The sequence below is a fragment of the Stigmatopora argus genome, chromosome 4 (assembly GCF_051989625.1).
Source record: "Stigmatopora argus isolate UIUO_Sarg chromosome 4, RoL_Sarg_1.0, whole genome shotgun sequence".
Lineage (NCBI taxonomy): Eukaryota > Metazoa > Chordata > Actinopteri > Syngnathiformes > Syngnathidae > Stigmatopora > Stigmatopora argus.
Genome location: NC_135390.1, coordinates 15,708,875 through 15,735,838, shown reverse-complemented (window position 1 = coordinate 15,735,838; position 26,964 = coordinate 15,708,875). Strand labels below are relative to the sequence as shown.

The 26,964-nt window shown below is 41.9% G+C and overlaps 3 protein-coding genes across 3 annotated transcripts in view; 1 reads left to right on the top strand and 2 right to left on the bottom strand.

The window, feature by feature from the left end:
* Positions 1-20,355, top strand: part of LOC144072617 (uncharacterized) — a 33,662-nt gene extending 13,307 nt beyond the window's left edge. Inside the window, exon 4 of the transcript XR_013299861.1 lies at positions 20,142-20,355. The gene's annotated coding sequence lies outside the window, so the exon portion shown is untranslated. The remainder of the gene's footprint in view (positions 1-20,141) is intronic.
* On the bottom strand, positions 18,183-21,968 carry tomm40 (translocase of outer mitochondrial membrane 40 homolog (yeast)). Its single transcript, XM_077597741.1, has 9 exons — positions 21,836-21,968; positions 20,873-21,102; positions 20,184-20,344; positions 19,964-20,065; positions 19,775-19,880; positions 19,319-19,441; positions 19,130-19,206; positions 18,748-18,850; positions 18,183-18,683 (listed from the first exon to the last, which is right to left on the bottom strand). The coding sequence occupies exons 2-9, from the start codon at positions 21,081-21,083 to the stop codon at positions 18,544-18,546; spliced, it is 1,023 nt and encodes a 340-aa protein (XP_077453867.1). The 5' UTR covers positions 21,084-21,102; positions 21,836-21,968; the 3' UTR covers positions 18,183-18,543.
* Positions 21,969-22,580: 612 nt separating this feature from the next.
* ddx61 (DEAD (Asp-Glu-Ala-Asp) box helicase 61) lies at positions 22,581-26,925 on the bottom strand. The gene is made up of 13 exons (XM_077599513.1): positions 26,722-26,925; positions 25,371-25,957; positions 25,246-25,309; positions 25,059-25,163; positions 24,810-24,939; positions 24,528-24,674; positions 24,339-24,433; positions 24,141-24,263; positions 23,940-24,068; positions 23,682-23,862; positions 23,506-23,607; positions 23,201-23,405; positions 22,581-22,890 (listed from the first exon to the last, which is right to left on the bottom strand). The coding sequence occupies exons 2-12, from the start codon at positions 25,517-25,519 to the stop codon at positions 23,203-23,205; spliced, it is 1,428 nt and encodes a 475-aa protein (XP_077455639.1). The 5' UTR covers positions 25,520-25,957; positions 26,722-26,925; the 3' UTR covers positions 22,581-22,890; positions 23,201-23,202.
* Positions 26,926-26,964: the final 39 nt, after the last annotated feature.

Here is a 26,964-nt window from a genome sequence, read left to right as displayed (position 1 = left end):
AAAACCGACAGTATAGTGAGGCTTTTTTCGTAAAAAACAACATAGTATAGTAAGGCTTTTTTCCTAAAAAAACGACATAGTATATTAAGGCTTTTTTCCTAAAAAAAACAACAGTATAGTAAGGCTTTTTTCGTAAAAACGACATAGTATAATAAGGCTTTTTTTTTCGTAAAAAAACGACATAGTATAGTAAGGCTTTCCCCCCCGTAAAAACGACATAGTATTTAAGGCTTTAAAAATAACGACAGTATAGTAAGGCTTTTTTTGTAAAAAAGGACATAGTATAGTAAGGCTTTTTTTCTCGTAAAAAAGCGACATAGTATAGTAAGGCTTTTTTTTTAAACGACATAGTATAGTAAGGCTTTTTTTCTCATAAAAACGACATAGTATAGTAAGGCTTTTCTTCTCATAAAAACGACATAGTTTAGTAAGGCTTTTTTTTTCGTAAAAAACGACATAGTATAGTAAGGCTTTTTCCTAAAAAAAAACGACATAGTATAGTAAGGCTTTTTTCTCTCGTAAAAACGACATAGTATAGTAAGGCTTTTTTTTCGTAAAAAAACGACATAGTATAGTAAGGCTTTTTCCCAAAAAAAACGACATAGTATAGTAAGGCTTTTTTCTCTCGTAAAAACGACATAGTATAGTAAGGCTTTTTCCAAAAAAAAACGACATAGTATAGTAAGGCTTTTTTCTCTCGTAAAAACGACATAGTATAGTAAGGCTTTTTTTCATGAAAAACGAACATGTAGAGTAAGGCTTTTTTCGTAAAAATAACATAGTATAGTAAGGCTTTTTTTCGTAAAAAAAGGCATAGTATAGTAAGTTGTTTTCCGTAAAAAACGACAGTATAGTAAGGCTTTTTTCGTTAAAAAAAACATAGTATAGTAAGGCTTTTTCCTAAAAAAAACGACATAGTATAGTAAGGCTTTTTTCTCTCGTAAAAACGACATAGTATAGTAAGGCTTTTTTTCCGTAAAAAACGACAGTATAGTAAGGCTTTTTTCGTAAAAAAAACGACATAGTATAGTAAGGCTTTTTTCGTAAAAAAAAAGACATAGTATAGTAAGGCTTTTTTCTCTCGTAAAAACGACATGGTATAGTAAGGTTTTTTTTCGTAAAAAACGACATAGTATAGTAAGGCTTTTTTTCTTAAAAATAAAAGACATAGTATAGTAAGGCTTTTTTTCTTTTAAAAAAACGACATAGTATAGTAAGGCTTTTTTCTTTAAAAAAAACGACATAGTATAGTAAGGCTTTTTTCTTAAAAATAAACGACATAGTATATTAAGGCTTTTTTCCTAAAAAAAACGACAGTATAGTAAGGCTTTTTTCGTGAAAACGACATAGTATAATAAGGCTTTTTTTCGTAAAAAAAACGACATAGTATAGTAAGGCTTTCCCCCCCGTAAAAACGACATAGTATTTAAGGCTTTAAAAATAACGACAGCATAGTATGGCTTTTTTTGTAAAAAAGCGACATAGTATAGTAAGGCTTTTTTTCTCGTAAAAAAGCGACATAGTATAGTAAGGCTTTTTTTTAAACGACATAGTATAGTAAGGCTTTTTTTCCTCATAAAAACGACATAGTATAGTAAGGCTTTTTTTCGTAAAAAACGACATAGTATAGTAAGGCTTTTTTTTTCGTAAAAACGACATAGTATAGTAAGGCTTTTTTTTCGTAAAAAACGACATAGTATAGTAAGGCTTTTTCCTAAAGAAAACGACATAGTATAGTAAGGCTTTTTTCTCTCGTAAAAACGACATAGTATAGTAAGGCTTTTTTTCCGTAAAAAACGACAGTATAGTAAGGCTTTTTTCGTAAAAAAAACGACATAGTATAGTAAGGCTTTTTTCGTAAAAAAAAAGACATAGTATAGTAAGGCTTTTTTCTCTCGTAAAAACGACATGGTATAGTAAGGTTTTTTTTCGTAAAAAACGACATAGTATAGTAAGGCTTTTTTTCTTAAAAATAAAAGACATAGTATAGTAAGGCTTTTTTTCTTTTAAAAAAACGACATAGTATAGTAAGGCTTTTTTCTTTAAAAAAAACGACATAGTATAGTAAGGCTTTTTTCTTAAAAATAAACGACATAGTATATTAAGGCTTTTTTCCTAAAAAAAACGACAGTATAGTAAGGCTTTTTTCTCTCGTAAAAACGACATAGTATAATAAGGCTTTTTTTCGTAAAAAAACGACATAGTATAGTAAGGTTTTCCCCCCCGTAAAAACGACATAGTATTTAAGGCTTTAAAAATAACGACAGTATAGTATGGCTTTTTTTGTAAAAAAGCGACATAGTATAGTAAGGCTTTTTTTCTCGTAAAAAAGCGACATAGTATAGTAAGGCTTTTTTTTTAACGACAGTATAGTAAGGCTTTTTTTTTAACGACAGTATAGTAAGGCTTTTTTTCTCATAAAAACGACATAGTATAGTAAGGCTTTTTTTCTCATAAAAACGACATAGTATAGTAAGGCTTTTTTTTTCGTAAAAACGACATAGTATAGTAAGGCTTTTTTTTCGTAAAAAACGACATAGTATAGTAAGGCTTTTTCCTAAAAAAAAAAACGACATAGTATAGTAAGGCTTTTTTCTCTCGTAAAAACGACATAGTATAGTAAGGCTTTTTTCTCATAAAAACGACATACTATAGTAAGGCTTTTTTTCGTAAAAAACGACCAAGTAGAGTAAGGCTTTTTTCTTTAAAAAAAACAACAGATTATAGCAAGGCTTTTTAGTAAAAAAACGACATAGTATAGTAAGGCTTTTTCCTAAAAAAACGACATAGTATAGTAAGGCTTTTTTGTCTCGTAAAAACGACATAGTATAGTAAGGCTTTTTTCGTAAAAATGACATAGTATAGTAAGGCTTTTTTCGTAAAAATGACATAGTATAGTAAGGTTTTTTTAAAGAAAAACGACAGTATAGTAAGGCTTTTTTTGTAAAAATGACATAGTATAGTAAGGCTTTTTTCGTAAAAATGACATAGTATAGTAAGGCTTTTTTCCTAAAAAAACGACATAGTATATTAAGGCTTTTTTCCTAAAAAAAACGACAGTATAGTAAGGCTTTTTTCGTGAAAACGACATAGTATAATAAGGCTTTTTTTTTCGTAAAAAAACGACATAGTATAGTAAGGCTTTCCCCCCCGTAAAAACGACATAGTATTTAAGGCTTTAAAAATAACGACAGTATAGTAAGGCTTTTTTTGTAAAAAAGGGACATAGTATAGTAAGGATTTTTTTCTCGTAAAAAAGCGACATAGTATAGTAAGGCTTTTTTTTTAAACGACATAGTATAGTAAGGCTTTTTTTCTCATAAAAACGACATAGTATAGTAAGGCTTTTTTTCTCATAAAAACGACATAGTTTAGTAAGGCTTTTTTTCGTAAAAAACGACATAGTATATTAAGGCTTTTTTTCTCGTAAAAAAGCGACATAGTATAGTAAGGCTTTTTTTTAAACGACATAGTATAGTAAGGCTTTTTTTCTCATAAAAACGACATAGTATAATAAGGTTTTTTTTAAACGACATAGTATAGTAAGGCTTTTTTTCTCATAAAAACGACATAGTATAGTAAGCCTTTTTTTCTCATAAAAACGACATAGTATAGTAAGGCTTTTTTCGTAAAAAATGGCATAGTATAGTAAGTTTTTTTCCGTAAAAAACGACAGTATAGTAAGGCTTTTTTCGTAAAAAACAACATAGTATAGTAAGGCTTTTTTCCTAAAAAAAAAAATGACATAGTATATTAAGGCTTTTTTGTAAAAAACGACATAGTATGGTAAGGCTTTTTTCGTTAAAAAATGACATAGTATAGTAAGGCTTTTGTTGTAAAAAACGACATAGTATAGTAAGTTTTTTTTGTAAAAAACGACATAGTATAGTAAGGCTTTTATTCTCGTAAAAAAGCGACCTAGTATAGTAAGGCTTTTTTTTTAAACAACATAGTATAGTAAGGCTTTTTTTTTAACGACATAGTATAGTAAGGCTTTTTTTTAAACGACATAGTATAGTAAGGCTTTTTTTTCTCATAAAAACGACATACTATAGTAAGGCTTTTTTTCGTAAAAAACGACCAAGTAGAGTAAGGCTTTTTTCTTTAACAGATTATAGTAAGGCTTTTTAGTAAAAAAACGACATAGTATAGTAAGGCTTTTTCCTAAAAAAAACGACATAGTATAGTAAGGCTTTTTCCTAAAAAAAACGACATAGTATAGTAAGGCTTTTTTCTCTCGTAAAAACGACATAGTATAGTAAGGCTTTTTTTTTTTCGTAAAAAAGCGACATAGTATAGTAAGGCTTTTTTTTTAAACGACATAGTATAGTAAGGCTTTTTTTCCTCATAAAAACGACATAGTATAGTAAGGCTTTTTTTCTCATAAAAACGACATAGTATAGTAAGGCTTTTTTTTTTCGTAAAAAACGACATAGTATAGTAAGGCTTTTTCCCTAAAAAAAACGACAGTATAGTAAGGCTTTTTTCTCTCGTAAAAACGACATAGTATAGTAAGGCTTTTTTTTCGTAAAAAAACGACATAGTATAGTAAGGCTTTTTCCCCCCAAAAAACGACATAGTATAGTAAGGCTCTTTTCTCTCGTAAAAACGACATAGTATAGTAAGGCTTTTTTTCGTAAAAAACGAACATGTAGAGTAAGGCTTTTTTCGTTAAAAAAAACATAGGATAGTAAGGCTTTTTTCCTAAAAAAAACGACATACTATAGTAAGTCTTTTTTTGTAAAAAACGACATAGTATAGTAAGGCTTTTTTTTAAACGACATAGTATAGTAAGGCTTTTTTTCTCATAAAAACGACATACAATAGTAAGGCTTTTTTTCGTAAAAAACGACCAAGTAGAGTAAGGCTTTTTTCTTAAAAAAAAAACAACAGATTATAGTAAGGCTTTTTAGTAAAAAAACGACATAGTATAGTAAGGCTTTTTCCTAAAAAAACGACATAGTATAGTAAGGCTTTTTTCTCTCGTAAAAAAGCGACATAGTATAGTAAGGCTTTTTTTCTCATAAAAACGACATAGTATAGTAAGGCTTTTTTTCTCATAAAAACGACATAGTTTAGTAAGGCTTTTTTTCGTAAAAAATGACATAGTATAGTAAGGCTTTTTTTCTCGTAAAAAAGCGACATAGTATAGTAAGGCTTTTTTTTAAACGACATAGTATAGTAAGGCTTTTTTTCTCATAAAAACGACATAGTATAGTAAGGTTTTTTTTAAACGACATAGTATAGTAAGGCTTTTTTTCTCATAAAAACGACATAGTATAGTAAGCCTTTTTTTCTCATAAAAACGACATAGTATAGTAAGGCTTTTTTCGTAAAAAATGGCATAGTATAGTAAGTTTTTTTCCGTAAAAATCGACAGTATAGTAAGGCTTTTTTCGTAAAAAACAACATAGTATAGTAAGGCTTTTTTCCTAAAAAAAAAAAATTACATAGTATATTAAGGCTTTTTTGTAAAAAACGACATAGTATGGTAAGGCTTTTTTCGTTAAAAAATGACATAGTATAGTCAGGCTTTTGTTGTATAAAACGACATAGTATAGTAAGTTTTTTTTTTGTAAAAAACGACATAGTATAGTAAGGCTTTTATTCTCGTAAAAAAGCGACATAGTATAGTAAGGCTTTTTTTTTAAACGACATAGTATAGTAAGGCTTTTTTTTTAACGACATAGTATAGTAAGGCTTTTTTTTAAACGACATAGTATAGTAAGGCTTTTTTTTCTCATAAAAACGACATACTATAGTAAGGCTTTTTTTCGTAAAAAACGACCAAGTAGAGTAAGGCTTTTTTCTTTAACAGATTATAGTAAGGCTTTTTAGTAAAAAAACGACATAGTATAGTAAGGCTTTTTCCTAAAAAAAACGACATAGTATAGTAAGGCTTTTTTCTCTCGTAAAAACGACATAGTATAGTAAGGCTTTTTTCGTAAAAATGACATAGTATAGTAAGGTTTTAAAAAAAAAAAAAACGACAGTATAGTAAGGCTTTTTTCGTAAAAAACAACATAGTATAGTAAGGCTTTTTTCCTAAAAAAACGACATAGTATATTAAGGCTTTTTTCCCAAAAAAAACGACAGTATAGTAAGGCTTTTTTCGTAAAAACGACATAGTATTATAAGGCTTTTTTTCATAAAAAAACGACATAGTATAGTAAGGCTTTCCCCCGCGTAAAAACGACATAGTATTTAAGGCTTTAAAAATAACGACATTATAGTAAGGCTTTTTTTGTAAAAAAGCGACATAGTATAGTAAGGCTTTTTTTTTTCGTAAAAAAGCGACATAGTATAGTAAGGCTTTTTTTTTAAACGACATAGTATAGTAAGGCTTTTTTTCTCATAAAAACGACATAGTATAGTAAGGCTTTTTTTCTCATAAAAACGACATAGTATAGTAAGGCTTTTTTTTTTCGTAAAAAACGACATAGTATAGTAAGGCTTTTTCCCTAAAAAAAAACGACAGTATAGTAAGGCTTTTTTCTCTCGTAAAAACGACATAGTATAGTAAGGCTTTTTTTTCGTAAAAAAACGACATAGTATAGTAAGGCTTTTTCCCCCCAAAAAACGACATAGTATAGTAAGGCTCTTTTCTCTCGTAAAAACGACATAGTATAGTAAGGCTTTTTTTCGTAAAAAACGAACATGTAGAGTAAGGCTTTTTTCGTAAAAATAACATAGTATAGTAAGGCTTTTTTTCGTAAAAAAAAGGCATAGTATAGTAAGTTGTTTTCCGTAAAAAACGACAGTATAGTAAGGCTTTTTTTTAAACGACATAGTATAGTAAGGCTTTTTTTCTCATAAAAACGACATACAATAGTAAGGCTTTTTTTCGTAAAAAACGACCAAGTAGAGTAAGGCTTTTTTCTTAAAAAAAAACAACAGATTATAGTAAGGCTTTTTAGTAAAAAAACGACATAGTATAGTAAGGCTTTTTCCTAAAAAAACGACATAGTATAGTAAGGCTTTTTTCTCTCGTAAAAACGACATAGTATAGTAAGGCTTTTTTCGTAAAAATGACAAAGTATAGTAAGGCTTTTTTCGTAAAAATGACATAGTATAGTAAGGTTTTTTTAAAAAAAAAAAAACGACAGTATAGTGAGGCTTTTTTGTAAAAAACAACATAGTATAGTAAGGCTTTTTTCCTAAAAAAACGACATAGTATATTAAGGCTTTTTTCCTAAAAAAAACGACAGTATAGTAAGGCTTTTTTCGTAAAAACGACATAGTATAATAAGGCTTTTTTTTCGTAAAAAAACGACATAGTATAGTAAGGCTTTCCCCCCCGTAAAAACGACATAGTATTTAAGGCTTTAAAAATAACGACAGTATAGTAAGGCTTTTTTTGTAAAAAAGGACATAGTATAGTAAGGCTTTTTTTCTCGTAAAAAAGCGACATAGTATAGTAAGGCTTTTTTTTTAAACGACATAGTATAGTAAGGCTTTTTTTCTCATAAAAACGACAGTATAGTAAGGCTTTTCTTCTCATAAAAACGACATAGTTTAGTAAGGCTTTTTTTTTCGTAAAAAACGACATAGTATAGTAAGGCTTTTTCCTAAAAAAAAACGACATAGTATAGTAAGGCTTTTTTCTCTCGTAAAAACGACATAGTATAGTAAGGCTTTTTTTTCGTAAAAAAACGACATAGCATAGTAAGCTTTTTCCAAAAAAAAACGACATAGTATAGTAAGGCTTTTTCCAAAAAAAAACGACATAGTATAGTAAGGCTTTTTTCTCTCGTAAAAACGACATAGTATAGTAAGGCTTTTTCCAAAAAAAAAACGACATAGTATAGTAAGGCTTTTTTCTCTCGTAAAAACGACATAGTATAGTAAGGCTTTTTTTCGTGAAAAACGAACATGTAGAGTAAGGCTTTTTTCGTAAAAATAACATAGTATAGTAACTTTTTTTCGAAAAAAAAGGCATAGTATAGTAAGTTGTTTTCCGTAAAAAACGACAGTATAGTAAGGCTTTTTTCGTTAAAAAAAACATAGGATAGTAAGGCTTTTTTCCTAAAAAAAACGACATCGTATAGTAAGTCTTTTTTTGTAAAAAACGACATAGTATAGTAAGGCTTTTTTTCCTCATAAAAACGACATAGTATAGTAAGGCTTTTTTTCGTAAAAAACGACATAGTATAGTAAGGCCTTTTTTTCGTAAAAACGACATAGTATAGTAAGGCTTTTTTTTCGTAAAAAACGACATAGTATAGTAAGGCTTTTTTTCCGTAAAAAACGACAGTATAGTAAGGCTTTTTTCGTGAAAAAAAACGACATAGTATAGTAAGGCTTTTTTCGTAAAAAAAAGACATAGTATAGTAAGGCTTTTTTCTCTCGTAAAAACGACATGGTATAGTAAGGGTTTTTTTCGTAAAAAACGACATAGTATAGTAAGGCTTTTTTTCTTAAAAATAAAAGACATAGTATAGTAAGGCTTTTTTTTCTTTTAAAAAAACGACATAGTATAGTAAGGCTTTTTTCTTTAAAAAAAAACGACATAGTATAGTAAGGCTTTTTTCTTAAAAATAAACGACATAGTATATTAAGGCTTTTTTCCTAAAAAAAACGACAGTATAGTAAGGCTTTTTTCGTGAAAACGACATAGTATAATAAAGCTTTTTTTCGTAAAAAAACGACATAGTATAGTAAGGCTTTCCCCCCCGTAAAAACGACATAGTATTTAAGGCTTTAAAAATAACGACAGTATAGTATGGCTTTTTTTGTAAAAAAGCGACATAGTATAGTAAGGCTTTTTTTCTCGTAAAAAAGCGACATAGTATAGTAAGGCTTTTTTTTTAACGACAGTATAGTAAGGCTTTTTTTCTCATAAAAACGACATAGTATAGTAAGGCTTTTTTTTTCGTAAAAACGACATAGTATAGTAAGGCTTTTTTTTCGTAAAAAACGACATAGTATAGTAAGGCTTTTTCCTAAAAAAAAAAACGACATAGTATAGTAAGGCTTTTTTCGTAAAAATGACATAGTATAGTAAGGCTTTTTTCCTAAAAAAACGACATAGTATATTAAGGCTTTTTTCCTAAAAAAAACGACAGTATAGTAAAGCTTTTTTCGTGAAAACGACATAGTATAATAAGGCTTTTTTTTCGCAAAAAAACGACCTAGTATAGTAAGGCTGTCCCCCCCGTAAAAACGACATAGTATTTAAGGCTTTAAAAATAACGACAGTATAGTAAGGCTTTTTTTGTAAAAAAGGGACATAGTATAGTAAGGCTTTTTTTCTCGTAAAAAAGCTACATAGTATAGTAAGGCTTTTTTTCTCATAAAAACGACATAGTATAGTAAGGCTTTTTTTCTCATAAAAACGACATAGTTTAGTAAGGCTTTTTTTCGTAAAAAACGACATAGTATAGTAAGGCTTTTTTTCTCGTAAAAAAGCGACATAGTATAGTAAGGCTTTTTTTTAAACGACATAGTATAGTAAGGCTTTTTTTCTCATAAAAACGACATAGTATAGTAAGGCTTTTTTTCGTAAAAAACGACATAGTATAGTAAGGCTTTTTTTCATAAAAACGACATAGTATAGTAAGGCTTTTTTTTCGTAAAAAACGACATAGTATAGTAAGGCTTTTTCCTAAAAAAAACGACATAGTATAGTAAGGCTTTTTTCTCTCGTAAAAACGACATAGTATAGTAAGGCTTTTTTCTCATAAAAACGACATACTATAGTAAGGCTTTTTTTCATAAAAACGACCAAGTAGAGTAAGGCTTTTTTCTTTAAAAAAAACAACAGATTATAGTACGGCTTTTTAGTAAAAAAACGACATAGTATAGTAAGGTTTTTTTCTCTCGTAAAAACGACATAGTATAGTAAGGCTTTTTTCGTAAAAATGACATAGTATAGTAAGGCTTTTTTCGTAAAAATGACATAGTATAGTAAGGTTTTTAAAAAAAAAAAACGACAGTATAGTAAGGCTTTTTTTGTAAAAAACAACATAGTATAGTAAGGCTTTTTTCCTAAAAAAACGACATAGTATATTAAGGTTTTTTTCCTAAAAAAAACGACAGTATAGTAAGGCTTTTTTCGTGAAAACGACATAGTATAATAAGGCTTTTTTTCGTAAAAAAACGACATAGTATAGTAAGGCATTCCCCCGTAAAAACGACATAGTATTTAAGGCTTTAAAAATAACGACAGTATAGTAAGGCTTTTTTTGTAAAAAAGCGACATAGTATAGTAAGGCTTTTTTTCTCGTAAAAAATCGACATAGTATAGTAAGGGTTTTTTTTAAACGACATAGTATAGTAAGGCTTTTTTTCTCATAAAAACGACATAGTATAGTAAGGCTTTTTTTCGTAAAAAACGACAGTATAGTAAGGCTTTTTTCTCTCGTAAAAACGACATAGTATAGTAAGGCTTTTTTTCGTAAAAAACGACCATGTAGAGTAAGGCTTTTTTCGTAAAAATAACATGGTATAGTAGGGCTTTTTTTCGTAAAAAATGGCATAGTATAGTAAGTTTTTTTCCGTAAAAAACGACAGTATAATAAGGCTTTTTTCGTAAAAAACAACATAGTTTGTCCAAAAAAAAACGACATAGTATAGTAAGGCTTTTTTTGTAAAAAAACGACATAGTATAGTAAGGCTTTTTTTTAAACGACATAGTATAGTAAGGCTTTTTTCCTCATAAAAACGACATAGTATAGTAAGGCTTTTTTTCTGTAAAAAACGACAGTATAGTAAGGCTTTTTTCGTAAAAAAAAACGACATAGTATAGTAAGGCTTTTTTTCGTAAAAAAAACGACATAGTATAGTAAGGCTTTTTTCCTCATAAAAACGACATAGTATAGTAAGGCTTTTTTTCTGTAAAAAACGACAGTATAGTAAGGCTTTTTTCGTAAAAAAAAACGACATAGTATAGTAAGGCTTTTTTTCGTAAAAAAAAACTACATAGTATAGTAAGGCTTTTTTTGTAAAAAACGACATAGTATAGTAAGGCTTTTTTCGTAAAAAAACAACATAATATAGTAAGGCTTTTTTCCTAAAAAAAACGACATGGTATAGTAAGGCTTTTTTCGTAAAAACGACATAGTATAGTAAGGCTTTTTTTTCTGTAAAAACTACATAGTATTTAAGGCTTTAAAAAATAACGACAGTATAGTTGGCCGGTTGGAATCGGGCGATCTGATTGGCCGGTTGGAATCGGGCGATCTGATTGGCCGGTTGGAATCGGGCGATCTGATTGGCCGGTTGGAATCGGGCGATCTGATTGGCCGGTTGGAATCGGGCGATCTGATTGGCCGGTTGGAATCGGGCGATCTGATTGGCCGTTGGGAATCGGGCGATCTGATTGGCCGGTTGGAATCGGGCGATCTGATTGGCCGTTGGGAATCGGGCGATCTGATTGGCCGGTTGGAATCGGGCGATCTGATTGGCCGTTGGGAATCGGGCGATCTGATTGGCCGGTTGGAATCGGGCGATCTGATTGGCCGTTGGGAATCGGGCGATCTGATTGGCCGGTTGGAATCGGGCGATCTGATTGGCCGTTGGGAATCGGGCGATCTGATTGGCCGGTTGGAATCGGGCGATCTGATTGGCCGTTGGGAATCGGGCGATCTGATTGGCCGGTTGGAATCGGGCGATCTGATTGGCCGTTGGGAATCGGGCGATCTGATTGGCCGGTTGGAATCGGGCGATCTGATTGGCCGTTGGGAATCGGGCGATCTGATTGGCCGGTTGGAATCGGGCGATCTGATTGGCCGTTGGGAATCGGGCGATCTGATTGGCCGGTTGGAATCGGGCGATCTGATTGGCCGGTTGGAATCGGGCGATCTGATTGGCCGGTTGGAATCGGGCGATCTGATTGGCCGGTTGGAATCGGGCGATCTGATTGGCCGTTGGGAATCGGGCGATCTGATTGGCCGGTTGGAATCGGGCGATCTGATTGGCCGTTGGGAATCGGGCGATCTGATTGGCCGTTGGGAATCGGGCGATCTGATTGGCCGGTTGGAATCGGGCGATCTGATTGGCCGGTTGGAATCGGGCGATCTGATTGGCCGGTTGGAATCGGGCGATCTGATTGGCCGGTTGGAATCGGGCGATCTGATTGGCCGGTTGGAATCGGGCGATCTGATTGGCCGGTGGGAATCGGGCGATCTGATTGGCCGTTGGGAATCGGGCGATCTGATTGGCCGGTGGGAATCGGGCGATCTGATTGGCCGGTTGGAATCGGGCGATCTGATTGGCCGTTGGGAATCGGGCGATCTGATTGGCCGGTTGGAATCGGGCGATCTGATTGGCCGTTGGGAATCGGGCGATCTGATTGGCCGGTTGGAATCGGGCGATCTGATTGGCCGTTGGGAATCGGGCGATCTGATTGGCCGGTTGGAATCGGGCGATCTGATTGGCCGTTGGGAATCGGGCGATCTGATTGGCCGGTTGGAATCGGGCGATCTGATTGGCCGTTGGGAATCGGGCGATCTGATTGGCCGGTTGGAATCGGGCGATCTGATTGGCCGTTGGGAATCGGGCGATCTGATTGGCCGGTTGGAATCGGGCGATCTGATTGGCCGTTGGGAATCGGGCGATCTGATTGGCCGGTTGGAATCGGGCGATCTGATTGGCCGTTGGGAATCGGGCGATCTGATTGGCCGGTTGGAATCGGGCGATCTGATTGGCCGTTGGGAATCGGGCGATCTGATTGGCCGGTTGGAATCGGGCGATCTGATTGGCCGTTGGGAATCGGGCGATCTGATTGGCCGGTTGGAATCGGGCGATCTGATTGGCCGTTGGGAATCGGGCGATCTGATTGGCCGGTTGGAATCGGGCGATCTGATTGGCCGTTGGGAATCGGGCGATCTGATTGGCCGGTTGGAATCGGGCGATCTGATTGGCCGTTGGGAATCGGGCGATCTGATTGGCCGGTTGGAATCGGGCGATCTGATTGGCCGTTGGGAATCGGGCGATCTGATTGGCCGGTTGGAATCGGGCGATCTGATTGGCCGTTGGGAATCGGGCGATCTGATTGGCCGGTTGGAATCGGGCGATCTGATTGGCCGTTGGGAATCGGGCGATCTGATTGGCCGTTGGGAATCGGGCGATCTGATTGGCCGTTGGGAATCGGGCGATCTGATTGGCCGTTGGGAATCGGGCGATCTGATTGGCCGTTGGGAATCGGGCGATCTGATTGGCCGTTGGGAATCGGGCGATCTGATTGGCCGTTGGGAATCGGGCGATCTGATTGGCCGTTGGGAATCGGGCGATCTGATTGGCCGGTTGGAATCGGGCGATCTGATTGGCCGTTGGGAATCGGGCGATCTGATTGGCCGGTTGGAATCGGGCGATCTGATTGGCCGTTGGGAATCGGGCGATCTGATTGGCCGGTTGGAATCGGGCGATCTGATTGGCCGTTGGGAATCGGGCGATCTGATTGGCCGGTTGGAATCGGGCGATCTGATTGGCCGTTGGGAATCGGGCGATCTGATTGGCCGGTTGGAATCGGGCGATCTGATTGGCCGTTGGGAATCGGGCGATCTGATTGGCCGGTTGGAATCGGGCGATCTGATTGGCCGTTGGGAATCGGGCGATCTGATTGGCCGGTTGGAATCGGGCGATCTGATTGGCCGTTGGGAATCGGGCGATCTGATTGGCCGGTTGGAATCGGGCGATCTGATTGGCCGGTTGGAATCGGGCGATCTGATTGGCCGTTGGGAATCGGGCGATCTGATTGGCCGGTTGGAATCGGGCGATCTGATTGGCCGTTGGGAATCGGGCGATCTGATTGGCCGGTTGGAATCGGGCGATCTGATTGGCCGTTGGGAATCGGGCGATCTGATTGGCCGGTTGGAATCGGGCGATCTGATTGGCCGTTGGGAATCGGGCGATCTGATTGGCCGGTTGGAATCGGGCGATCTGATTGGCCGTTGGGAATCGGGCGATCTGATTGGCCGGTTGGAATCGGGCGATCTGATTGGCCGGTGGGAATCGGGCGATCTGATTGGCCGGTGGGAATCGGGCGATCTGATTGGCCGGTGGGAATCGGGCGATCTGATTGGCCGGTGGGAATCGGGCGATCTGATTGGCCGGTGGGAATCGGGCGATCTGATTGGCCGGTTGGAATCGGGCGATCTGATTGGCCGGTGGGAATCGGGCGATCTGATTGGCCGGTGGGAATCGGGCGATCTGATTGGCCGGTGGGAATCGGGCGATCTGATTGGCCGGTGGGAATCGGGCGATCTGATTGGCCGGTGGGAATCGGGCGATCTGATTGGCCGGTGGGAATCGGGCGATCTGATTGGCCGGTGGGAATCGGGCGATCTGATTGGCCGGTGGGAATCGGGCGATCTGATTGGCCGGTGGGAATCGGGCGATCTGATTGGCCGTTGGGAATCGGGCGATCTGATTGGCCGGTGGGAATCGGGCGATCTGATTGGCCGGTTGGAATCGGGCGATCTGATTGGCCGTTGGGAATCGGGCGATCTGATTGGCCGGTTGGAATCGGGCGATCTGATTGGCCGTTGGGAATCGGGCGATCTGATTGGCCGGTTGGAATCGGGCGATCTGATTGGCCGTTGGGAATCGGGCGATCTGATTGGCCGTTGGGAATCGGGCGATCTGATTGGCCGTTGGGAATCGGGCGATCTGATTGGCCGTTGGGAATCGGGCGATCTGATTGGCCGGTTGGAATCGGGCGATCTGATTGGCCGTTGGGAATCGGGCGATCTGATTGGCCGTTGGGAATCGGGCGATCTGATTGGCCGTTGGGAATCGGGCGATCTGATTGGCCGGGGGAATCGGGCGATCTGATTGGCCGGGGGAATCGGGCGATCTGATTGGCCGGGGGAATCGGGCGATCTGATTGGCCGGGGGAATCGGGCGATCTGATTGGCCGGGGGAATCGGGCGATCTGATTGGCCGGGGGAATCGGGCGATCTGATTGGCCGGGGGAATCGGGCGATCTGATTGGCCGGGGGAATCGGGCGATCTGATTGGCCGGGGGAATCGGGCGATCTGATTGGCCGGGGGAATCGGGCGATCTGATTGGCCGGGGGAATCGGGCGATCTGATTGGCCGGGGGAATCGGGCGATCTGATTGGCCGGGGGAATCGGGCGATCTGATTGGCCGGGGGAATCGGGCGATCTGATTGGCCGGGGGAATCGGGCGATCTGATTGGCCGGGGGAATCGGGCGATCTGATTGGCCGGGGGAATCGGGCGATCTGATTGGCCGGGGGAATCGGGCGATCTGATTGGCCGGGGGAATCGGGCGATCTGATTGGCCGGGGGAATCGGGCGATCTGATTGGCCGGGGGAATCGGGCGATCTGATTGGCCGGGGGAATCGGGCGATCTGATTGGCCGGGGGAATCGGGCGATCTGATTGGCCGGGGGAATCGGGCGATCTGATTGGCCGGGGGAATCGGGCGATCTGATTGGCCGGGGGAATCGGGCGATCTGATTGGCCGGGGGAATCGGGCGATCTGATTGGCCGGGGGAATCGGGCGATCTGATTGGCCGGGGGAATCGGGCGATCTGATTGGCCGGGGGAATCGGGCGATCTGATTGGCCGGGGGAATCGGGCGATCTGATTGGCCGGGGGAATCGGGCGATCTGATTGGCCGGGGGAATCGGGCGATCTGATTGGCCGGGGGAATCGGGCGATCTGATTGGCCGGGGGAATCGGGCGATCTGATTGGCCGGGGGAATCGGGCGATCTGATTGGCCGGGGGAATCGGGCGATCTGATTGGCCGGGGGAATCGGGCGATCTGATTGGCCGGGGGAATCGGGCGATCTGATTGGCCGGGGGAATCGGGCGATCTGATTGGCCGGGGGAATCGGGCGATCTGATTGGCCGGGGGAATCGGGCGATCTGATTGGCCGGGGGAATCGGGCGATCTGATTGGCCGGGGGAATCGGGCGATCTGATTGGCCGGGGGAATCGGGCGATCTGATTGGCCGGGGGAATCGGGCGATCTGATTGGCCGGGGGAATCGGGCGATCTGATTGGCCGGGGGAATCGGGCGATCTGATTGGCCGGGGGAATCGGGCGATCTGATTGGCCGGGGGAATCGGGCGATCTGATTGGCCGGGGGAATCGGGCGATCTGATTGGCCGGGGGAATCGGGCGATCTGATTGGCCGGGGGAATCGGGCGATCTGATTGGCCGGGGGAATCGGGCGATCTGATTGGCCGGGGGAATCGGGCGATCTGATTGGCCGGGGGAATCGGGCGATCTGATTGGCCGGGGGAATCGGGCGATCTGATTGGCCGGGGGAATCGGGCGATCTGATTGGCCGGGGGAATCGGGCGATCTGATTGGCCGGGGGAATCGGGCGATCTGATCGGCCGGGGGAATCGGGCGATCTGATCGGCCGGGGGAATCGGGCGATCTGATCGGCCGGGGGAATCGGGCGATCTGATCGGCCGGGGGAATCGGGCGATCTGATCGGCCGGGGGAATCGGGCGATCTGATCGGCCGGGGGAATCGGGCGATCTGATCGGCCGGGGGAATCGGGCGATCTGATCGGCCGGGGGAATCGGGCGATCTGATCGGCCGGGGGAATCGGGCGATCTGATCGGCCGGGGGAATCGGGCGATCTGATCGGCCGGGGGAATCGGGCGATCTGATCGGCCGGGGGAATCGGGCGATCTGATCGGCCGGGGGAATCGGGCGATCTGATCGGCCGGGGGAATCGGGCGATCTGATCGGCCGGGGGAATCGGGCGATCTGATCGGCCGGGGGAATCGGGCGATCTGATCGGCCGGGGGAATCGGGCGATCTGATCGGCCGGGGGAATCGGGCGATCTGATCGGCCGGGGGAATCGGGCGATCTGATCGGCCGGGGGAATCGGGCGATCTGATCGGCCGGGGGAATCGGGCGATCTGATCGGCCGGGGGAATCGGGCGATCTGATCGGCCGGGGGAATCGGGCGATCTGATCGGCCGGGGGAATCGGGCGATCTGATCGGCCGGGGGAATCGGGCGATCTGATCGGCCGGGGGAATCGGGCGATCTGATCGGCCGGGGGAATCGGGCGATCTGATCGGCCGGGGGAATCGGGCGATCTGATCGGCCGGGGGAATCGGGCGATCTGATCGGCCGGGGGAATCGGGCGATCTGATCGGCCGGGGGAATCGGGCGATCTGATCGGCCGGGGGAATCGGGCGATCTGATCGGCCGGGGGAATCGGGCGATCTGATCGGCCGGGGGAATCGGGCGATCTGATCGGCCGGGGGAATCGGGCGATCTGATCGGCCGGGGGAATCGGGCGATCTGATCGGCCGGGGGAATCGGGCGATCTGATCGGCCGGGGGAATCGGGCGATCTGATCGGCCGGGGGAATCGGGCGATCTGATCGGCCGGGGGAATCGGGCGATCTGATCGGCCGGGGGAATCGGGCGATCTGATCGGCCGGGGGAATCGGGCGATCTGATCGGCCGGGGGAATCGGGCGATCTGATCGGCCGGGGGAATCGGGCGATCTGATCGGCCGGGGGAATCGGGCGATCTGATCGGCCGGGGGAATCGGGCGATCTGATCGGCCGGGGGAATCGGGCGATCTGATCGGCCGGGGGAATCGGGCGATCTGATCGGCCGGGGGAATCGGGCGATCTGATCGGCCGGGGGAATCGGGCGATCTGATCGGCCGGGGGAATCGGGCGATCTGATCGGCCGGGGGAATCGGGCGATCTGATCGGCCGGGGGAATCGGGCGATCTGATCGGCCGGGGGAATCGGGCGATCTGATCGGCCGGGGGAATCGGGCGATCTGATCGGCCGGGGGAATCGGGCGATCTGATCGGCCGGGCGATCCGATCGGGCGGGCGATCCGATCGGCCGGGCGATCCGATCGGCCGGGGGAATCGGGCGATCCGATCGGCCGGTTGGAGTCGGGCGATCCGATCGGCCGGTTGGAGTCGGGCGATCCGATCGGCCGGTTGGAGTCGGGCGATCCGATCGGCCGGGGGGAGTCGGGCGATCCGATCGGCCGGGGGGAGTCGGGCGATCCGATCGGCCGGGGGGAGTCGGGCGATCCGATCGGCCGGGGGGAGTCGGGCGATCCGATCGGCCGGGGGGAGTCGGGCGATCCGATCGGCCGGGGGGAGTCGGGCGATCCGATCGGCCGGGGGGAGTCGGGCGATCCGATCGGCCGGGGGTGGCTTTTCTTCAGCATTTGTCACAGAATCACCTCTCAAAACAACAAGCCAGAAGCATGTTTAGAAAAAGTAAGGACATTTATTTTCATCCCTCATATGTGACCATATAACGTCCAAGTACAGACTTAATTTGATTCTCATGTGACATCCAGGTCCCTCCACGTCGTCGACGTTCCTCCCAAAGTAAATACCAGTGCCAGGTTCCACAAAGGTGTGGCTTGGCCAGTCCCATTTTTTTGGTGGTCTTCTCCTCCAGAAATCACAGTAATAAAAAGAGCGTCTCTGAATTTAATGGGAAAAACTCAGTCCGGGTTCCTGTGTGTGTGTCTGTGTGTTTCTGTTTATTTGTGGCGTGTCTCCGTGTCGGTCCGAGCTGCGGCCCGTGAGCCTGTTCGTGGAGGGCGGGGGCTATGGGCCCTTCTAACCGATGATGACGCTAAAGCCGCACTGGAACTTGTTTTTGCGGTGGTTAAGGAAGGCTCCCAGCGCCATGGTGAGCGGCAGTGGCGGCAGTTTTTTCTCCAGCGTGGCACCCACCACCCAGTTGCTGTCCACGGTGCCTAAAAGAGCACGGAAGACAATCATCTACCATTCCATGCAAAACATCATTCTCAGTTGGTTCACCTTTAAAGAGCAAGTTGGCTTTGGGCACGTCCAGCTGATATCCCAAAGATGTTGTGGTCTCTTTCATTCGCGTGCTGGCTTCAAACTCAACACCCACCTGCAACTGTTGCATAATAACAACATAAACATTCACAAGGTTATCAAAAGATAAAGATGCAAATATTAAACATTTTTAAATTTAATAATCCAGAACAAAGCATGTTTTACCTTTAGATGAAGTGATATAAATTGCCAGTAAACATGTTTTAATTTGTGATTACATTGTACTGAGATCATTGAATGAGTATCCAACAGCAATAAACATCGAATCCATTTGAAATATGTTGGTTGGCATTAAATGATCCTGTTTTCGTGACATTGACTGTGATAGACAAGCTTTTACCTGCTCGTTAGCTTTATGATAATAAGTAGCGTGACATCCAGCTCCTCCCATTGTCAGCGTGGCCACGCAGTTCTCACCTGAGGAAAACAAATGTGCAAGGCCCTCACAAAATGACATATTTTTTCAGAAAAATCTGTTCTATTATTTCTTTCCTTGACTATAAGAGTAAGTAGGTTTTTTCTTTTTTACCTGTGTACCTTCCCAGGAGGGATGTAACCGTTCCTTCCTCACCCGGTCGCCGGTGATATACGAGTTCGCCACCAAGTGCGAGGGCGGGAGTGATGGACTGGAGATAATGGGCCACGACGATGCCTTAAAACAAACACAAAGAGCAGTGCCTTTAAAAAGTCCAATATCAATGAGTTTTACAAACCAATTAAACAATAGAATCTTGTCAGAGTATTAAAAAATAATCTATATGAGAACGATACAACGGAAAAGGAGTATCTAGATGAGTTCTTATTGTTTTTATCATAGATACAAAATTGAAAGTGGGTCCCGAAAACATAAGATTGTACCGTACAAGTGCAACCTGCACCATAACACGACTGGGTTGTGACTCATTGGAGAATAATGGGAATCTATCAAATTCAATAAAGTACCACCCTCCCACGTGATACGAGACCTTGACCTAAAAAGTCCTACCAGAGCCTACGAGGACGTCGGGGTTTCCCAGCGTCAGTGCGGTCGTAAAATTGGTGCCGCGGTACTCCAGGTCACATTGCCAGTTGACGAACTTGTGCTGCTGTGTCTGGCAGAACATAACCGCACAAACGGTGGGCGAGTGGGTTTGGTTCCGCAAAATCCCAGACCGCACGTCATAAAGCAACTTACCTGGAGGGCTATTTTGGAGCGGACGGCAGAAGTGAGCTGGTGGATGATTTGGGCGTTGAGGCTGCCGGTGTTGTCCATGTCACCCACCACGACGGGGAAGGACTAATGGGGAAGGACAAAATTATTACCTGCACTTGTGCTGATAATGTTTTTTTTCTTCATTTTCACGTATTGCCAGCTGCTAGGAAAACAAAATGGAAAAAGTATTCTGGACTCTAACCTCAGCGGGTCCTGTCTGTTTGCTACCGACGTACGTGGAGCCAAAACGATATCCGGAGTCGCCCAGCGTGCTGAGCGTGATGGTGTGGCTGACCTGGAAGTGATTACTCAAGCCTTTATTTACCACTAACCGGACTCCTTCCATCTGGAGAGGGAACACCTCTGCAAAAAATAAAAATAAAAATGCATAAATTTCAAAAAGACACCGAAACATTGTGACTCTTTGACATGAGGAAGAAGATTCTTCCTGATTGTAGTTTTATTTTATTTTTGTGTGAATGTATCAATCGTAAAATGAACATTAAAAAAAATGAAGACTTAATTTCCTGTTTTAATGCATTAGACTGTTAGATGTTAATCATTACTGCCCAAATTTATTTCCATTTCAAGCTGTGTCAGTTATGCACCGCACTAGATGTAAGGAAATAGTGATGCAGCTTAATTACGTAAAACAAAGATGGCTGAAATGTGTGCAATGAAAATGTGGATGTGTTAATCGTCAGCACTTTTTAAAGCAGATCGTCATCGCAAAATACGCGGAAATGGTAACTTAGTTTTACACGTCCCAACCTGAGTGTGTCTATGATGACTCTTGACTCTCATCAGGCCGACACAGAAACGAGATTGTAACTGGCGGTCCACCTACGTCTCACGATGTCAGGTTAAGACTGGACTAAAACAAAGGCTTACCTTTACATTTGCGATGGCACTCCTCGTACGTGCCGGGGTTGGGGAGCGGCGACGCCTGCGCTGCGTCCGTTGTCTGCAGCTCGGAGGACGGAGAGACGGGGGACACTGCTGGCATGGTGAACCCCGCTGGCATCGAAACCAACCCCGGCACCCCTTGGCCCCCTCCGGCCGGGGTGGATGTGGGGGAAGAGGCAGCTAGCACACTGCCCATGCTCTGAGCTTTGTACAGACTGGAAGAAGGTGTATGGACAATTAATAACTTCACTCAAAGTAGACTGATCTTTGTTTATTGTAAAATCATTCATACGTTTGCCATGCCGCTCATCCATACAGGAGTCGTGGAGGGGTTATTAAATTTTATTTAATTATTGCACAGTATATATACACATTTGAAATTGGTATCACCGTTGATGTGCATTTGTTACTGTAAAGACAGTGTTTTTGACACAGTTCTAATATAGTGAGTAAATGGATTGCACCGTTTCTATTTTAAGAATAAAAAAAAAAAATAGCTCCAAAACAGGGCAATAATAAGAGCATTAGAATTGAGCATGAAAATAGCGATAACATACGTCCAGTATCTCAATGACAATTACAGGAAGGGTAAATTAGCCATCTAAGGTAGTAGAGAGTAGAGCAGCTTCTAGTTAAGGCCCATTTAGGTCCATTTCTACTCCTAATTGAACTAATGTTGTTCACGCCAGACGGACGTTTTTTGTATCCATAGATTTGTGTTCTGGACACAGACGGATGCAATAGTTATTATAATATAAATCGAAGCGGGAGATGCTAGTTAGCATGCTTGTGCTAAGAAGCTAACTGACTAGCCGTAGACAAAGCCATGTGGATGGCCACGAGATCCTCCTGTCCGCTACGGGCAAATACTGGCGACGTCGGTTATCATTTCCAGAAATTACTTTAATTATACCGATAAAAATGGAATTTGACGTTCGGTTTACTCACGATAAAGAATTGGTTCCAGGGGAGGGGGCAGTTCAGCACCGGTAAAGTTCACCGCAGTGTTGGTGGCCGGAGTCGGGAAAGGTCCAACCAACTTCCGGGATCTGTGTCGGCCGATTGGCCAGCGTCAAGGAAGTCTTGCTCGCCATTGGTCAGAATCGACCATTGATCAGCCCACTTGCAGTTACGTCACAGCACGGGGGTCATCCGCCAATCAGTAGATTCATTCAATCTTCCATTGAATGACATTCCAAGGGTACATAGGTTTTAGTCATCATTTTACAAATAAAAAACGGTCACTTTGAGCTTTCTTATAATTACATGATATTTCATCTTTTGGTGTCGCTTCCCGAACGTAGGTGGGGATTTAATGAGTCAAATAAACATTCAGGATATCATGTTGTAACCCTAGTCGTAGGCACATCAGAACATTATTTTAAAATATCAATTAATCATTAAGTTATTACTACACATTGTTTGGAAAGGTTTGTCTATTTTTTTGTACATTCCTAAACTTAATTCCCAAAAATATTTTTTTTGAAAATGACCTTCAAAACGGTTTTAAAAATTTAAAAACTATTTCCCCGTGCAAATTTCTGTTGTTTAAATACAAGAATGTGCCGTCAGCTAATATACATGATTGTAAGTCCATAACCCATGGAATCCAGGAAAAATGATTGTATAAGCATGCATTAAATCCCATTATTGGGTGCACGTGTAGTAGTTTATTAAAAGAAAAGAAACAATATTCAGCTCAAGATACTTTTATTCTTTACCAAGAAGACAGAGACAAAACCTTTTTATAGAAAAAAATCTTGCCCTGCTCAGTTGTGGAACAACACAATCGTTTGTGATGTGATGCAAAAAAAACTTATAAGCGCAAGACAATGAAGAGTTTCAAACAAAATTTCTGCCTTGTTGACTGAACCAATGTTGTTTTTCCTCACCATGACAAAAATAGGCAAACGGGCAGGTTGTAAACAAAAGAGAAGTAGAACCCTTCACATGTTGTCTTGAACCATCAATTTGCAAAGCCAGACAGACACCATTTTTTTCTCCTGAAAAACAAAACAACCATCAACAAAAATAAATAAGCACGTGTAGTAATATTAGAGTCCAATCACAACAAAAGTCACTCATGCAATGCATATAATCGCCCCACATAATTGAAGTGTCCATGATCAATGTATCACTTAACGGTCTGAGATGTGGACGACAGCAGCTTCTACATATTTTCTTCTTTTTTTAACTGTGTGTTTTACTTTAATCACGCAGTGAAGAAATTTAATTTTCTTCCTTAATACGCCCACAAACACTAAAAACACACCCAAAAAAAACTGCCTACTGGGTTGATTCAAAGTAGCTTACATTCACTCAGGCCATTCACAGTTTTTTTCTGGTCCGTTGTTGTCGTCGGGATCCACAGAGTGAAACTCTGCCACGTACAGGCTCTTGTCAATGCTGCTGGGAATGGGTTTGATGTCAGTGACCAGCTGGTCCTCGATGCTCTTCAGGTTGTGACGGTCCTCTGATGTGATCAGGTTGATGGCCAAACCGAAATGGCCGAAACGCCCTGAAAAGGAATGCAATTTTTTTTAAGCACAAACATTTGTTTGTAAGGAAAGCCCACAGTTATAAGGTCATAGGATTACACAAGTAGACAGAAGAGTCACCTGATCTTCCGATGCGGTGCAAGTAGGTCTCTCCACTTTTGGGAAAGTCAAAGTTGATGACCACATTCACCGCCTGGATATCAATTCCCCTCGTAAACAGGTCTGTCAGACACTTAATGTTAAACATCAAATGGACTTCACATCATTGAGACCGAGTGCTAAGTTCCTTCACTAACCCGTGCACACCAAGTTTCTGCAGAGCCCGTTGCGGAAATCGTGGAATACGCGATTCCTGTACTCCTGCAACATTTTGGCATGGATGTAGAAGCACGAGTAGCCTAGCTGCGTGATCTTCTTGGCCAAAAGCTCCACTCGCTGAGTGGAGTTACAGAAAATGATGGACTGGTTGATCTGAAGCTGTAACGCAAATGCTGATTTAGAATGATGACTAAAAAAGTGTGGAGAAAACTTCTAAATTTCATCTTAAGACTCACCCTGGAAAAAAGCGTATTGAGACAGTGGACCTTTTGCCTTTCAGTCACATATGCATAATACTGAGTTATGCCTTTCAACGTGAGCTCCTCCATAAGATTGATTTCATAAGGCTTTTGCAGGTGTTTGTTCTAGAGGAGTGAAAAAACATTTCTAAAAAAACTTCTCTGAACCCGACAGTTTAAACATGAACATCAGCACACCATGAACGTCTGCACACTGATAGGAAAGGTTGCAGAGTAAAGCAAAATCTGCCTCTTCCTCGGTAAGAAGCTGATAATGTCTTCAATGATGACCACAAAGTCTTGAGATAGCAGTTTATCTGCCTGAAAGTCAAAATCATAATCATGAATCAAAACAAGATAAGTAGGCTATTTTCAAGGAACGGAGAAAAATCCCACCTCATCCATCACCATCATTTGTATCTTGTCGACTTTGGCCAGACCCTTCTTGATCAGGTCTAGTATTCTTCCAGGTGTGGCAATCACTACGTGCACTGTTGGGACAAAACGCAAGAAATGCCTCAAATAATACACATTTCTTTTTTTCTTTCTTTTGCAGGTGATTGTGAGTGGAAAAAGTTACTTTACCAATGTCGTCGAGTCGCATGATGTCATCCCTCAAATTGGTGCCACCAGTAGTAGCCATGACCTTGACTCCTCCGAGGTGCTTGCTGAGCTGAATACTGATCTGGCTCATCTGCAGGGCCAATTCTCGCGTGGGCACCACAACTAAGGCTGAGAGGAGACACAAAAATGGGGAGGGCTAATGAAATGTGAGGGTTAATGACACGTGAGGGCACAGTTAGTTAAAGTTCATTGTTAAAAATAAGTTGCAAGGGGGGTGGCGTTGAGAAGGAGGCAAATGCGGACCTTGAATGTGACTCTTCTTTAGGTCTATTCTCTCCAGGAGAGGGATGAGGTAGGCTCCACTTTTGCCCGTTCCGTTTTTGGCACGGGCCAAAATATCTCGCCCCGACAAGGCGATGGGGATGCTTTCTTCCTACGAATGAGAAAAGGTAAATGGTCAATCATGCTTACTTTAAATAGAATTAAAAGGGGGTAAAAGTGTTTGTACTGTTGACTTACTCAACAGAAAGGGCCAAGATGGAATACATATACCTGTATAGGTGAAGGCTTCTCCCATCCCATCTCAAAGATCCCCATTAGGAGTTCTCTCTTCAGGCAGTAGTCTTCAAATTCATTTCCCTTGGTGGAGGTCACATCCTGGGGTTGGAAAATAAAAATAAAAAGATTGTTAACATGTTCTTTGGTGAAAACTCGGTCTTGGGGGATAGGGTTAGTTTACTGTTGTTCTCATTCTGCTGTCTTTAGGAGGAAGCTCCAGGTGCTTTTTCCAATCGTCCCCAAACCTTAGAAAATCAGATATAGTTTCAAAATGTGAGAATGACTCCGTTTATTCTGCAAACTTACTTGATAGAGCCTCCGCTCTGAGGAACACGGCTTCCCTCCTGAGACTGTTGGCCACCAAATCTTGCAGGCATGCCGCCTCCGAGTTTCCCATTCACGGGTCTGCTTAAGCCCATCATTTGGGCTGGGTTTGCTGTTCTTGCTGAGGCCATTTTTTTTCTCTGGCTTTTCTCTTGAATTGACCAGTGCAATTAATTCTCAACAGTGACTCGCTAACCAAGCAGAAACTAAAAAAGTAAAAACTGCACTGTATTCTGTTCTTGAGATTCTGTCAACAGGTCTCTTGAAAATAAGAGTACTGTGCGTGGATTATGATTATTTACAATATATAAATCTCCTGAAAAATTGGAGAAATTAATATTTATATGAATAAATTACATCAAAAATATGAGACCCGGACTGCACCTTATCAAGTCTTCAATATTATGTTTGCCAGAGCAGCAATCTTGTTCATTAGTGCACCTTAGACTGTAAAGTGTTATGTGTGTCGTATTCATTCAAATAGATTTTAAGAGTTTTTCTGACAGAGTGTTTCCTACATCTGAACCCTCCTGGTGCTTTGGTGCTTCAGGATTGGCTGTTGAGGTCACCTACAATGAAACAAATCAAGATTTTTTTTTAAAATAAATAACAAATTAAACAAAAATCCTGGTACGTATATTGGACGAATATCACTTGGAGAATAGTCTACTACTGAAAATTATATTTTTTTTCTATAACCGTCTTAATCGGCCGTAGGCAGCAAGTTGGCCATTGCAGATAAGAATTTGTTCTTACATGGATAAATGTGTTTAATTCGTATGTTAACACTCATGATTATAATGTTACTTTATTTAAAAAGCTAGCAACAGCCTGAAAGAAGAAAGTATACCCTGCGTGATTATTCGATGGCGTAAACCTGTGTGGTCAAAAGCCTTTGTCCTCAGATGTTTCTATTTTCAGAGCACATAACTATATTAAAGACGAAAAGATATTCGTAGTGGTGTCAACTAATAAATGCACGAACAAACAATCCGCGTTATCACTTTAATCAAACGATCTTACGATATATTACATTGCCAGCTATGCCAGTCTAGATAAAACGACATTTAAGAATTTTGTTCTGTAGTGAAAAGCATCAATTGAAAAAAAAAGTTTATACGAGCACGGTCGACATCGTGGCCAAATATAACTTGACTTACGCGAGGCCCTACTGTGGAATGAAGAAAAATACGTTAGTATTACGCTAGTTTACGCTAGTAAACGTAAAACATAGTTTTAAACTTCCCCTCCAACTTGCTAAACTCAGAGAACAAAGTTAGCGTGCTATTAGCATAGGCAGCTGCGACGTTGACACTCGACTTGGCAAACTTACCTTCGGTTTGCTACGTCCATTTGAAGTATCTTTTACTTGTCGGGCATCTCTAGCGTGGTTTATTATTCGAGTTTAATAATAGTTATTACTCGTTTGTAGAAATCTTTCAATTAAATATCACTTCTTTTGTCTCCTCTCGCTTTCAAATGATTGACTTGGCAACATGGCTGCGTGCTCGCTTTTCGATTGGTCGGTAAGCTTTAAGGGGGCGGGACGACAACGAACCAATGAGACCACATCTTT

Excerpts from the sequence above, each read along its gene's own strand:
- tomm40 (XM_077597741.1), bottom strand. The coding sequence starts at position 21,083 with ATGGGCAGTGTGCTAGCTGCCTCTTCCCCCACATCCACCCCGGCCGGA. Across the intron at positions 19,881-19,963 it reads GCTCCAAAATAGCCCTCCAG|ACACAGCAGCACAAGTTCGT; the intron begins GTAAGTTGCTTT and ends ATGTTCTGCCAG. Across the intron at positions 19,442-19,774 it reads CGACGTCCTCGTAGGCTCTG|GCATCGTCGTGGCCCATTAT; the intron begins GTAGGACTTTTT and ends GTTTGTTTTAAG.
- ddx61 (XM_077599513.1), bottom strand. The coding sequence starts at position 25,519 with ATGGCCTCAGCAAGAACAGCAAACCCAGCCCAAATGATGGGCTTAAGC. Across the intron at positions 25,164-25,245 it reads ACAGCAGAATGAGAACAACA|GATGTGACCTCCACCAAGGG; the intron begins GTAAACTAACCC and ends TTCCAACCCCAG. Across the intron at positions 23,406-23,505 it reads GCACCGCATCGGAAGATCAG|GGCGTTTCGGCCATTTCGGT; the intron begins GTGACTCTTCTG and ends ATTCCTTTTCAG.